General features: G+C 36.1%; 2 protein-coding genes across 7 annotated transcripts in view; one reads left to right on the top strand and one right to left on the bottom strand.

Moving 5' to 3' along the window:
• LOC124535095 (diacylglycerol kinase theta) overlaps positions 1–2,459 on the top strand; it is a 32,460-nt gene extending 30,001 nt beyond the window's left edge. For 5 of the 6 annotated variants that reach the window (XM_047111155.1, XM_047111156.1, XM_047111159.1 and 2 more), the window contains 3 exons: positions 25–181; positions 346–453; positions 2,084–2,459. In XM_047111155.1, the coding sequence (XP_046967111.1) occupies positions 25–181; positions 346–453; positions 2,084–2,203 (385 nt within the window). In that variant the 3' untranslated portion in view covers positions 2,204–2,459. Of the gene's footprint in view, positions 1–24; positions 182–345; positions 454–1,990 lie in introns of all 6 variants that reach the window. The other variant, XM_047111158.1, reaches the window with a different exon arrangement.
• Positions 2,460–5,805: 3,346 nt separating this feature from the next.
• LOC124535096 (F-box only protein 9) lies at positions 5,806–14,538 on the bottom strand. Its single transcript, XM_047111161.1, has 11 exons — positions 14,357–14,538; positions 14,023–14,151; positions 13,217–13,360; positions 12,986–13,136; positions 12,057–12,205; positions 11,447–11,610; positions 9,874–10,068; positions 8,349–8,484; positions 7,711–7,827; positions 6,640–6,830; positions 5,806–6,236 (listed from the first exon to the last, which is right to left on the bottom strand). Coding segments are annotated over exons 1-11 (1,380 nt in total). The 5' UTR covers positions 14,360–14,538; the 3' UTR covers positions 5,806–6,235.
• Positions 14,539–14,877: the final 339 nt, after the last annotated feature.

Here is a 14,877-nt window from a genome sequence, read left to right as displayed (position 1 = left end):
AGACTTTCTGTTTTTTCTAAAAAGCTGGGGGTCAGGCGCGAATCCATGGGGTCCTGAGAAAGACGATCAGTTCAACAAGCCTAACCATTGGGACGGCATGTTGGAGGTGGTGGGTGTGACCGGTGTAGTCCATCTCGGGCAGATCCAGTCTGGTCTGCGCGGTGCCATGCGGATAGCACAGGTATGTAGGTGGCTAGCAGAGAAGATACCGCTTGGACTTGCTTAAATTGCTATTAAAGTTCAGCGGAAGGATTAATGTTTTACAGGCATCTGACATATAGCCTAAAACATCATAAGAAAGTGCGTATATTCGATGAATAAAGATATTCGTCCGTCTGGTTGCAGGGTGGTCACATTAAGATCAACCTGCGGAGCGAGATCCCGGTGCAAGTGGACGGAGAACCGTGGGTGGCGGCGCCAAGCGAGGTGGTCGTGCTCAAGTCCGCGCTTAAGGTATGTTCAAACTCACAAACCTTCTGATATGAGTATTAAAGAGTAACGGAACGGCTTATGTATTTCCTTACGAGGCGGTTTCTAAAATAAAATGGAATTAATATGGTTTTTCAAGTAAAATATCAGTAACTTCTCACAGACAATAAATAGATAATCCATTGAAATGTTAATTGGATGTATATCTCTTTAGAAAGTTACTCTTCAATACTTATTTTGTTATACCTTTTGTTTGCTATGTTTCATCCACAAGCTTGAAAATTTTCTCACTGGCTCGATGCGTGTAGTATTTGTAAAATAATATTAAGTTGAATTGTTTGCTATTAAATTAACAGAAATTTACAGCTTTTAGATCAGTTTTCCATTTTCTCCATTTAGTGATACGTCAGAAATTTTAAATTCATAGCTTAGAGTAAGTTTAGCTGTACTTAAATTCGTTTTTTATTTTATAAAAAACTTGAAATATCTCGTACAAACATTTGCGTTCAAGTTAACCGAAGAAATTTCAATTAAAATGAGAGCCCCGATTACATGTGAATGTGTCACGCATGTTTCCATGGTTAGGTGCATGCTGGCGTAAATATTATTTTGGCCTTCTCTCTGCTTTACATCGAGCTCAGCTAACTTAGTATGATCGCTGCACTATCCACGCTACGCCCGCGTATTCACTGCCCGAGACAGCGCCGGCCCTACGATGACAAAATCACCCTTTTCTTTAACAATATTCCACAATGTTACTGTACCTTTAAGAAGCAATTCTGAACTTTTCAACATTAAAATACAGTTCCCTATATTGGTAAATAAAACAAGTTCATAGCACTTCTGTTAGAGTCCGTTTTAATGCAAAGTTCAGGATCGATGTTTCGACTGCAGCTTGATAAGTTACAGTGACATTTGCAAATGACCAGAATATATTTGGTACATAACATAACCGCGCATCGCACGCGGCATTTAGAGTTAGTGTCACAGTTTGAAACTAGTTTTGATAAATTATAATTTTTAGCTCAGAATCGAGTTCATACGGCTCATGCTATTTATAAATACAAAGTACTTTGTGAATGAATTAGCTTGTCGTGTGATTTCACAAAGTCCCTTCGCCGGTCACAGCCCCGAGCCGGCGCTGCCCAACGAACTAACATTTGCTTTGATCGTGTATGTATCGCCAACGTACTGGAATGTTCGTTCAGTGAAAACGCGGTCAATGCCCGAGACCAATAACACAAAAATAAATGTTATATTAAATTTAAAAATATGGGTACTCATACAGCCGAGTGCGGGATTTTACACGACACTTCTTCAACAAAACGAATTGAAGAAGTCGTTTTAAGATATCGATTAAGAATATCCTAATTATTTGATCACTTCGACCATGACGAATTACTAGTTCGACTGTCTTAAAAATAACTTTAAAGTAATGAAAGTCGCACAGGAACGCAAAGTAGCCAATAATTGGCGGTAATAGCGTAGGACGACGTAAAATCCCGCACCGGGGCGTACTCTCGATCTCGGGCCGAGGTGAGCGGGTGTGTGTGACCGGCAGGCGACGATGCTGAAGAAAACGAAGCGCGGGTCGGGCGCGGGCCCCGCGGCGGGCCCGTGACGCCGGCCCGGCTCAGTGGCGCGCTGCCCGCAGGCCACCATGCTGAAGAAGCGCGGCAAGGTGCGGCGGCGCAGCACGGAGCCGGTGCTGGCGCCCCCCGCGCCGCCCGCGCCTCCCGCGCCGCCGCCCCCCCGCGCCCCGCCCGACTCCTGAATCTGGCTCAGCGAGCGCCTCATCTGACGCCTCGGGCTCAAGGCCGGTCACCGGGCGCTCGCCGGGAAGAGATTCCCACCAGTAGTTGTAGAACGTTCGATGATGTAATATCGTGAATATGTAAATAAATTATTAACAAAGAAATAATATATAACTATAATTGAAAAAAAAATAAATTTATAGTCATTAGACGTTGTTTCATTTCTAGTCGAGTACGATTTGAGAATGTGTATAAAATAAAAATTTAAATATGTAATCACCTCTTTTATTTAAATGCCTGCAATCCGTTCCGTGTTTGTGATGCAGTTAAGTTACATTGACTCTTCGTCAATATATAAACATATTACTGCAGATATAATTGCAGGTTGTTAACTTAATAAATAGTAAGCCATACTAAATTGCATTTCTAAAGCAAACTACATTATACAGTATTGCTCTAAGTTAATCCAATGTTGGACTGTGTTTAGGTTTGTATACGATATCTATCCCCTATCTATATCTTCCCCTTCACAGCCGAGCACGAGTGTAAACACATATAATGTCCGGCACCACGAGTGGAACACTACAAAAATATATGGATAACAATATCTTTGTAAAATTACAGCACGGATTTTTCATAAAAAAAAATACTTATTTATTTAAAATATAATTTACTGTAAGCTGACTTACAGTTATATATGTTTATGAAGAACAGCCCAAGAAAGTACTCGACGGCCAAATTCGACGCTACTTCCAAGGTAAATCGTCAAATGTGTCCTGTCAGAAAAGTTTTCCTTCACCAGACTTTAATTTTTGTAAACGATTACTCATCCACGTCTCGTGATTTTGTATCAATTAATCTCCACTTCAAAGGCTAACTCATATTATGGCACTCACAAACCAATCATCTATTTAATTTATCTACATAACATACATATTATGAAAATATTTACTTACTTATTATAGATGTATCCCAGTTTCTATATCACATTGATAATCGATTGTAAAAATCACTGCCTCTACGAATTAAAATTATCTTTACTAATATTGTATTTACAAAAGCTATTCTGTCTGTAAGAGTCTTCTGCTCTTTCACCACCAAACATCTGAATTTAATAAAAACCACATTTTAAAAATCATAAACAGTATCAAGAGTCTATTCATCACCCAATACAGGAGATCTTGTCTGATCTCTTCATGTGTCATTCATATAAATACGTCTTCGATTGTGTCTAATCGCGAGCAGCCCTGGTTATGGAGATTTTTTTTTTATAGGTTGGCGGATGAGCTAGTGGGTCACCTGATGGAAAGTGGTCACCATCGCCCATAGACAATGACGCTGTAAGATATATTACCTTACATTGTCAATGTGCCACCAACCTTGGGAACTAAGATGTTATGTCCTTGAGCCTGTAGTTACACTGGCTCACTCACCCTTCGAACCGGAACACAAAAATACTGTGTACTGTTATTTGGCGGTAGAATAACTGACGGCTAAAACTAGCAGTTTTTTTTGACATTTTGGGGCAAGTAACTCTTTAAAGAACATACCGAATTCAAATAAATTAAATTTTAAAATAAATGATATTATTTATGATAAAGAGTTGCGCGGTGGTATTAATAGCTAAGGTTAGAATAGACTAGAACTGTAAAACTTTATATAGCAGTTAACAAGAAATCAGATATCTGGGGTAAGGTGGAACATACCTGATAAATGCCTTTAAGAAATATTGGAGACTTGGGGAACATTTTGTTAAATTTATTATATATTTTATTAAATTTCAGAATTCAGTTTGATTCCGTCACTCTTATGTAGTTAATTTTCGTAATTACTGAACATAAATTTAGAATTTTTGGTACCAAATATTTTGCTAAAATAATCAAAAACACGAAATTAAATTCAAAACATTTTGGGCGATGTATTTCATCGCGAAACGTAGTAGTGACTAAAGAAAAACTTAGATGTAATTTTACTTTTAAAAATTATTCTTCTCAAAACTCTACTTTAAAAAGGGAAGGAGGTCTTAGTCTTAGCCCAGCAATTATACAGGCTGTGCTTTCGATGTATATGTATGAAAAAATTACTCAGAATTATAAAAGCTAAGAAACAGGTGTGTATGTACTTATGATTCTTAAGTCTCTATGAGATACATTTGAGAATCATTTGCAAAAATTATTTTTGGTAGCTCCCTAGCTAGAAAAACTTTGGCGTTAAACTTATTTAAATTCATAAAAATTGAATATATTATCAATGTCTTGGATAGACTGGTAAAATAACCACACCTAAACTATTTTTTAATTAAATTTATTCCTTTTTTTAAAACTAGAACATAAGAAAAAAACGTTTGACACATTTAATCCCTAAAACGTTTATTATACAATCTTAAGCGTTAAGTAAGCTTGCTTAATTTTCTTAGCTGACAATTTAAACACATTGCATTGCAAAAATTCCTTTAAACACTTTGCATTGCAAAAAAAATCTACCTTAGCGTTAGTATATATTAGGGATAGTTTTTGTACTTCATCAGTTCACACAGAAAATAATGTAACTACAAAAAAGCTGGACATTCTGGATTCTAACATTTTAATATAACATGGCCAAAACGTTAAATTAAAAAAAATACAAATTGTATTTTAGCATTAATTCCTAATTCAATTATAAATATTATTTTGTTTACAATTTGTAGTGTCTCATTTAAAAATATCTTCATGGTGTAAATATCTGTTATATTAATTTAAAAAAAAGTGAAAATTAAATTTTTAGTCTGTTGCCATTGATATCGACTCTGTGGTAAAAAATCTATTAAAAACTCTTTCAGGATTGTTTCTATATAATGTTATCTCTTTTTGCCGTGTAGACTTAAAAAGGATAGCAAGTAGATATTGTGTAACTAATAGAGCTTGCCTGACGCATACAATGTGTCAAATCAACGAACGAAAGGTATGCAGGCATATTAAAACTTTTCTTAAGACTAGTAAAGGCAAGGCAAGATTTTAAGTTTAATGCGTCCTCATATATATGTACTGTTGCCTTATCAGAACTATCAAACGAAATTTTACTGTAGGTAACTTGAAATAAACTGACATGTATCTTTTACTTATATATAAGCTTCTTATTTATAAGTTTATATTATATGTACATAATTATATAATATATTCATATATATTCTATTATTAGTTATACAGTTTCACATAATTTATTGACAATTGTTAAGTCAGTTAGCCCATAATTATGTCAGATTGAAAACCTTCCAAAAAGGAGACGTAGTTGGACTAATTGTTAAGACGCCAAAAAGTACTATTTTTTTAAAATAATTCCAAAAAATGGACGATTCTCTCGACAAATAACTACAGTGAAACGGATATACCTAATAATAGTATAATTTCAAATTACGGGCGTGTAATTGTAATTATATATTTCATCAATTATTTTTATCACTTAAAACGAATAAATAGAAATAAAAAAATTACAATAATAATTCGTAGATATACTTTATAAAATTATTTATACATTTATTTTATTTATAATACATATTATTAAATTATTATAATATAGTGTTGCCATACAAAATAATTGGAAATCAAAGGCAAGATTTCGGGTCTTAGATAAATAATATCACACCTTACATATTTAACAACATTTAATTTTATCTTCAAAATATATTACAGCATTTAATCAAAGTAAACCAACCGCATTGCAGGTGCGAATTAAAAATAATATTCTATAATTACAAAATACACAACCATCATATAGAGGAGTCAATTTCACTTTTTTTTCACATCTACCTTTGCCTTTAATAAAAAAAAAGCTTAGTAATTAACAACTGTATTTAATTCTTCGAAATATTTTTCATAAAAGACTATTCGCTTTTTAAAAAGATAATATGTATATGAAAATGTGCAACAATTAATATTTTTAATATAATTATTTTTTTTTTAGTTTTTCTACAAAAATAAAAAGCAGCATTTTTGGAACAACTCTTATATTCTAAATTTAAACAGCAATCAAAAATAAAATATCAATTTTTACTTGCAGACGCGCGGGTTTCAAAATCTAAAAGAAAAAAAAAACTTGTTTTAAAATTGAATTGAAATATAAAATAAATAATAACTTTATGATTAAAAATTAATTATGTAGCACTATACACCCGAAAACAATTATATAAAGAATATTTTTTTAATTAATATGCTATATATTTTGGTAGGGAAGTACTAACATTTTTCTACCCTTAAAAAATAATCCGAAAGTTTATCCTCAAAATGAGAATTTATCTTTATCTACAATTTTAATGACAGGCGCGCTGTCACGCAGCAACAACACGCCATTCCTTCTTCTAAAGCATTTATATAGTTTGGGGCATCTAGAGGAAGGCTCGGTAATATGTTTCGGTATTGAGCCGATGGGTGGCGGCAGGCGTGTTTCGGTATCGATGGGGGGGGGGGGGGCAGGCGCTCCCCAGGCAGAAGAGCAGAGCAGCGGCGCCGAGCTGTCGGCGGTGTAGGCGCGCACGGCGCTGAAGGCGAAGGGCGGGAACTTGTTGGGCGCCAGCTCGAAGGCCGACCACTGGTCGCGCCGCGTGGACACGGCGTAGCGCCGCCACACCAGCTGCCAGTTGCGCCGCCGCCGCACGTTGCGAACTTGCAGCTCCTGAGGGATCACTTGCGTATTATTTCCTCTGGCTGGCTGTTGTTATTTCACGGTTAAACTATGGAACCGAATTTGATGAAATTTGGTACCACCTTTGGTTCACACATTATTTACACAAAAGCATTAATTAATTATTTGCAGGCAATTAATCTTGCTTACGCTGAAGAAGTAGGACCTTTCTCAAGCGCAATCAGATACACGTAACAATTTTCGTAGATATATACAAGTAACAACTAAGTAAGGTTTTTTTCATTGGTTTTTATTTTTAGTTAATTTTGTGAGAATTTTAAAGAGCGACCTTTAGTATAATTCGTTCATGTTCGACTACGAATTTCCACCAGCGTCCTTTCCGGTCATTTTATTTCGATTGATTTTAAATAATTTCCTTCTTTCTATACATTTTTAAAAAGCTAAGAAAACGGTTATGTTTTTAAAATAATCTGCAGGCCAAGTTTCATAGTGATTTTTTTAGTTATTAAGGCATTTTTGAGGAAAAAAAATCTAAAAATAGTTGAAAAAAATTCATTTTCCGTCTGGAATTTTTAAATTAGGACCGATAATTATTGTTTAAATATTGACAAATATCCAGTGTTTAATCGTTTTTATAAAACAAAAGAAAAAAAATAGATTTTAATTGAAACTTTTTTTAAATAAATTTTTGAAGTTGCATTTTTGACAAATTTTGAAAAAAGTTAAAAAACGTGATAACTCAAAAATGGGTGACTTTTGGATCATGCATATAGGGATTAAAATTAATGCAAATAGTCACCCCAATCACCTCCTAACGGATATACGTCGAGTTACCAATAACCCTGTATATTTTGCACCATTAATACATTTTCGTCTCTGTGCACAATGCGCAGGGTGTGTGTGCGCGTACCATGTGGAACACCTGCTCGTGCTGGTCGTGCGGCTCCTTGCGGCGCGCGCGGAACCGCGTGTGGGTGGCCTGCGACAGCTTCTTCTCGTTGCTCGCTTTCTTTATCAGAATCACGACCTGAATGCAATTAAACAACATACAGTCATGGAGACTCCTTAGAGGAGAAGGCTAGGAGCATAAAATCAAAATATACTGCATTCAATTAATCTTTTACAAACACTTTTGAATCGTCATTTAATAACTAAATTGAGTGAAGCTACCATCGATTTAAAAAGTAGATTCTACCGAGAAGAACCGGCAAGAAACTCAGTAATTACTATTTTTCAATATTTTTATATATTATTTCACACCGCTGCTCCAAAGCGGGTTGTTGGATCCACATGTGGCACAATTTCGTTGAAATTAGTCACATTCTGGTTTCCTTACAATGTTTTCCTTCACGCCGAGAACGAGATGAATTATAAACTCAAATTAAATCAAAATATATATATATATATAGTGGTGCTTGTCTGGGTTTGAACTGAACATCGGTTAAGATGCATGCGTTCTAACCACTTGGCCATCTCAGCTTGTAAAAAGCTCTACCATCTATCAAATCAAATCAATATCAATATCAAAGCCGTGTAACTAATACACACCGTGTCTCCAACTAGCCGATAGTGCCCCGACACGATCCCCGGGTTATTCTTGGTGTCGCGGTTCTTGAGGTGTCCCACGCACGCCGCCGGCTCGTCAGCTGTGGTGTACATTAGCACCAATCCTTCTGGGAAGAATCTGAAACAACATTTTACTAGAAGATCTGACTTGGACTATTTTACAATTAATCTCGTCTTGGCAACAATTTATATACAATCTAATTACATAAAATTAAATAAATAAAGATACCGTTCAAATTCAATACAGCAGTTTTAGTACAAAAATAAATGGGTGTAGTTTTTGTGGAAAATATTCTTATAGGTTATTTCAACAGCCTCATGTGGGTAAAATAACACTGATTCCGAAAGTAGATTCTACCGAAAATAACCGGATAGAAACTCAGTAACTAGTCTTTTCCACCAGTTTAATTAATACAAGACAAGTATATCTTGCCTAGAAATCAACTAGTCTTATCAACAATATAATTTTTACTAGTACAATATAAGCCTTATTTGTAGAAGAAAATTTAACATGAGACTTTAAATCTTTTGTAATCCATACAGGTCAGACTATTGATAAAATCTAATCTAATACAATAATCAATTATTGTTGTATTACGGTTTTGCCCGTTTTAGGGTATTGGTTGTCATGTGTCAGGCAAAAAAGCAAGACATGCAAGTCCTTTCTTGGAGTTCAAGTTTGCTTCATACCAAACTTCATCAAATTCGGTTCAGCGGTTTGGTCTTGAAAGAACGACACACAGACAGAATTATTTTCACATTTATAATATTAATATAGATTTAAAACAATGTTGTATCAGTATCAAAAATAAGTTCACGGATGAAACGAAATTATTAATATATAGTACGAGACAACTTAGATGTAGCATCGACAAAATTCGTAAAACCGATCACATCCGAAATAGGTACACCATCCCAAATTATTAATATTTATGTCTCATGCGAATATGATCTTTGCACTAACGTAATAACTTGTAATATCATATGACCTAATATATTCGTCAATTTGACGTGTCGATTTACATGCACTTGCTTTCTCTGACGCGTGAATCTATAGCTACGAACAGCGTCGAGTGACGCGATAGGGAGCTATTTCTATTGGTTGTGTAAATCGGCAGTAATCGGTTTCATTTTCATTCCATTGCATTTTCCGATGCTACATCTAATTTGTGTCATACTATACTCTACTTTACTTGGTGGTAGGGCTTTGTGCAAGCCCGCCTGGGTAGGTACCACCCACTCATCAGATATTCTACTGCCAAACAACAGTACGCAGTATTGTTGTGTTCCGGTTTGAAGGGTGAGTGAGCCAGTGTAACTACAGGCACAAGGGACATATCATCGTAGTGCCCAAGGTTGGTGGCACATTGACGAATAATTAATATTTCTTACAGCGTCATTGTCTATGGGTGATGGTGACCACTTTCCATCAGGTGGCCCATATGCTCGTCCGCCAACCTATACAATAAAATTAAAAAAAAAATACTATATTAGGTAATCTGTTTACCTGAGGTAGCGGTAGTAGTCTATGAGGTACCAGGGCCGGTAGAGGTGATCCTGGAAGCTGTTCTCCCCGTGTCGCAGGTACGTGGTCTTGCTGATGTAGCATCCGTGCAGGTTGAGCCGCGCTCGCTCCACGTACATGTGCCGCCAGCTCGAGTAGCCGTGCGCGCGGGGAGTGCCGCACTCTATGCCCCACGTCCTGACCATAGAGTATCTTTGTGTTACAAAAGAATCATAGACAAATCATAACCTTTATCTGCACAATATAAGGAAATAGAAAAATTCGTTAGTTTGTTCCGGAACGTCGACGCACCACAAACGTGAAAATTAAAAAAAAAAGGGAATAATTATTCTAATTAATATTTTAACTAGCGGAAAATGCGGTCAAGATTTTCAAGGGTCGAAGATTTTGTAATGATTGTGAAGATTTAAGAAGCTCGGTTGTATATCAAGACAAAATATAAGACGTGTTTATTGTTATGCGAGTATTTGAAACTAAATAGTATAAAGAGTATTGAAGCTGAAGTATACTAGGAGAGCCGTATCCCATATCCTCATATCATATATGTATAGCCGAGAATGCTGCAGAGTTGAGGCTGCTCGCCAATTCTATTATAGAGCAAGTTCGGTTCGATTGAACCGACCACCTCCATAAGATAAGTAATAATAATGAATATTGGACAAGATCATAGAAATTGAAGAGCTGAGATTGCCGAGTGGTTAGAACGCGTGCATCTTAACCGATGATTTCGGGTTCAAACCCAGGCAAGCACCACTATATATGTATGTGCTTAATCTGTGTTTATAATTCATTTCGTGCTCGACGGTGAAGGAAGACATCGTTAGGAAATCTACATGTGTCTAATTTCATTGAAATTTTGCCACATGTGAATTCCACCAACCCGCATTGGAACAGCGTGGTGGAATAAGTTCCAAACCCTCATCTTAATTGAAGCAGAGGCCTTAGCCAAGCAGTGGGAAATTTACAGGCTGTGACATAAATTACTCTGATCCTATTATAAGTAGCTAAACACTTGTATTATGGAAAAGCAGAAGTAACGACGGTACCACAAATACCCAGACCCATGACAACATACAAAACTAATAAACTTTTCATACATCGGCTGGGAATCGAACCCGGGACCTCGGAGTGAAACCCATGGAAACCGGTGTACACACTACTCGACCACGGAAGAGTTAAACTCGGCGACCTCCGTGGTCGAGTGGTGTGTACACCGGTTTTCATGGGTACGCCACTTACACTACAGATTACCATTAGTTTTCTATGTTGTCTTGGGTCTGGGTGTTTGTGGTACCGTCGTTACTTCTGATTTTCCATAACACAAGTGCTTCAGCTACTTACATTGGAATCGGAGTAATGTATGTGATGTTGTCTCATATTCATATATTCATATTTATATTCATAACTCTAGGCTAATATGACAAGGATCGTATATGGTCGCGAGGGCGCACCTGACGCACACGCAGGGAGTGCGTACCCATGGAAACCGGTGTACACACTAATCGACTCGAATCGACTAAACTCTAGGCTAATATGACAAGGATCGTATACGCACCTGACGCACACGCAGCGCCACAGCTCGGGCGCGCGCGCCGCCACGAGCAGGCCTCTGCACGCGGCGCCCGCGCGCTCCAGCGACGCCGCGTCCAGTTCCGCGCCCACCACCCAGCGCAGCACCAGCTGCAGCACCTCGTATGGCAGCCACGATATGTGCCCGCCCTTCCGAAACAAACAAACAGACAGATCATTATATTATATAGACCCATTTTAAAGACTTAGTTTATTTAAACATATAGTACCTTAGTATGCCGATACAAACAAACAGACAGATCATTATATATAGGCTCATTTTAAAGACTCATTCATCATTACTTGGTGGTAGGGCTTTGTGCAAGCCCGCCTGGGTAGGTACCACCCACTCATCAGTTACTCTACCGCCATTGTGTTCCGGTTTGAAGGGTGAGTGAGCCAGTGTAACTACAGGCAAACATCTTAGTTCCCAAGGTTGGTGGCGCAATGACGACTTAAGGAATACTTAATATTTCTTACAGCGTCATTGTCTATGGGTAATGGTGACCACTTACCATCAGGTGGCCCATACGCTCGTCCGTCAAACTTTACCATAAAAAAAAAAAACTCAGTCAGTTAGTTTGTTTAAACGTTACCTTAGTAGGATACTCGGGCTCGCACAGGTGACCCTTTCGCGCCAATATTCGTTGCAGTCTTGTCACCAGGTCCTCTCCTTCGACGGCGTCTTCGTCGTCACTGTCCACTGCAAGTTCCCCCTGGATCGATTCAGCGATCACTGATTCCTCTAAAACATCAAGGATATTTTACCATTAACAGATAAATAAAAAAATAATATTTAATAAATGGGAACTTTATTCAATAGACAATCAAAAACCACTTGATTCATTCTCGAAACTGAAAGTTTTCTGGCAGTTTGTCGTCAGTGTCCTATTTCCAAGAAGGTCCATTTTTCAAAACGTGGTCCTCAAATTAAAATAAAATCTCGGTAAACGTAGTGTAGGACGTCCTCAGGCACGGTGGAGTGACGATATACGCAGGGCGGCAGGCAGGAGCTGGATGCGAGTAGCCGGAGAAAGACCACAGTGGCGTGCACTGGGAGAGACCTATGTCCAGCAGTGGACAAAAACGGGCTGATGATGTATGTATGTATATATGGTCCTCAACCTAACACTTGCAATTAAAGCTGACAATAAAGCACCGCATTTCGAAAATGTATATAGAATTGAATATTCAATTGATGCCATATCAGAGACGTTCTATCTGTCATCACCTTCAGACTTCAGTGCCAGACTTCGACGAGCTTAAACCTTAACCATATACTCTACTGGGATGAAAAAGAAAAAGCAAGTCTAGCAGAGAAGGTGGTTGCCCGTCTCTATGTGGGATCCTAATGGGTTTGTTAACCAGTTGGGTCAAGGCATGTGTAAGAACGAAAGCATGAGCAGTCCATCTTAAATTAATCAATTTTAAAGTCAATCCACATTTTCCTCAAGGAGATTTTAAGGAGCTGTCACATAATGTAAGGTTTTTCAAGCTTAAAATAAAAAATTGCATAATTTATTACCTTCCGGAGTATCATCTCTAAGATCAGACTCATCATAGAGCCTACTCTCGACATCGGGAAGAATTTGTATGGCTCTCTTGTAGTGCTGGATGGCTTCATAAAGTTTTCCACTACGCTCCAATTCCACACCTCGTAAGAACAGTTGCTTAGCCTAAATAAAAAGAAAAAGTTATAAAAGCTTAAAAATTAATAAAAACTTATTTTTCTTATCTAAGTAAAATTCATTCATACCTTGTCCTCTTCAGTCAGAGGTTCCTCTTTCTTCACCTCTTTCTTAACATGAGATCGGCTTTCATTCTGCGTGGATGGAGTAGATTCCAATTCCTTTTGCCATTGCCTGCGAAATACTGTGAGCTCGTCTTCGACATCTTTGTTCTGTAACATAAGCACCAAAAGATAGTCAAATGATATACTATGATGATTATTCTTTAATTGAATACTATATGAATGATATAGTATTCAATTAAAGAATACTTTATTTTTTATACTTATCAATATATTTTTAAATGTAAGTAGTAAGTAAATCCCTCACCATTCAAAATGTAAAATATTTGCATTAGAAAAACTAATAAGTGATATATGCAGCAATAGTCAGTAGTCTTCAGTTTTCTTTAGGTCAATATACTTAAAAAATACTTAAAGTAACCCAATTCAAAAAGATATATAAATAAGCAAAAGGCACTAGAGATTTGTTCATGAAATTATGTAACATTAAGATTTTAGCAATCTAAGATGACTTAACATAATATTATTATGTAATATAATGGTTTTAGTTATGATTGTAGAAAACAAGATTTACACGAGACAAATAGAAGAAATTTTTTCACTTAATTATTAAGAAGCAGTATAAGATTTGGGACTATTATAGTCATACAGCGCTATAAAATTGTTTCCAGGTAAAATAAATAAACAAATGCTAAAATTAACATGTATGTTATTCATTACTCAAAGGCTCGTATTTTTTATTACAAATTAAAATCATTCATTATGTAAATATTTTTTTCATTTGTTATGTACATATAAATAAACAAACAAACCGCATCATTCAAATTCAAATTGTTCAAGGCATTGCTGGTCTCTTGAACTGATGGACGAGATGAAGAAGAAGAATCTTCTTGCTCCTCTCCCTCACAATCACCAGCGCTACCGGAACCAGTTGCAGACTCCTACATAATATAACAATTTGTATCAATAATAAACCCTTTATTTACAACTTTTAAAAACAACTAGTTGAAAGAAGAGAAATATTTCAAGGCGAAATTTAAGTAACCCAATATAACTCTTTCATAATTTAAATAGTATTATTTATAACACATTGTTTAAAAAATTGCACTTTATATTGATTTCATAGTAAATATAAAGTATGCGCACCATATTTTTAAACTTTCAAGGACTTGCAATTATTCCAAGTATAATTTTTTCATCAAAAATATGTAATGTTCTATGAAGATCAATTATTCGGTAATAGTAATTCCAAAATCCCAATAAAAGCTTAGAACTGAAACATTGATACGACATGCGAATTGCGATTTGTGATGACAATGACATTATCATAAAATGTCAAATGTTCTGATTTTATTGCTGATAAGAAATAAATGTTGCTATTGTATAAAACCAATTTTTATAACAATAAAACATATATAGTGTGTACACTCATTGTTTAAAAATTTTCCTTGCAGTTATTAAATGTCCAATTAATATTATTTTCATATATAATCATTGACAGATTTGAAAAATATATTATTATTTTTTGGATATATTTTTAAATCACTTGAACCACTGCAGAAAAATATCTGTTATTATTTCGCTTCTATTTGATTCTTATTTAGGCCTAATTATATTAATTATATAATATAAATTAACATTATGATTTATTCACCTTGATATTTGTA

Source organism: Vanessa cardui, chromosome 14 (assembly GCF_905220365.1).
Source record: "Vanessa cardui chromosome 14, ilVanCard2.1, whole genome shotgun sequence".
NCBI classification, from domain to species: domain Eukaryota; kingdom Metazoa; phylum Arthropoda; class Insecta; order Lepidoptera; family Nymphalidae; genus Vanessa; species Vanessa cardui.
This window is presented reverse-complemented; position numbering and strand designations above follow the sequence as displayed.

Bases quoted from the DNA above. Each gene is read 5' to 3' on its own strand.
- LOC124535096 (XM_047111161.1), bottom strand. The intron at 13,361-14,022 runs GTTTGTTTGTTT...CTTATGTTACAG, and splicing joins ATTTGAATTTGAATGATGCG to AACAAAGATGTCGAAGACGA. The intron at 6,831-7,710 runs GTACGCGCACAC...GTGATCCCTCAG, and splicing joins ACGAGCAGGTGTTCCACATG to GAGCTGCAAGTTCGCAACGT.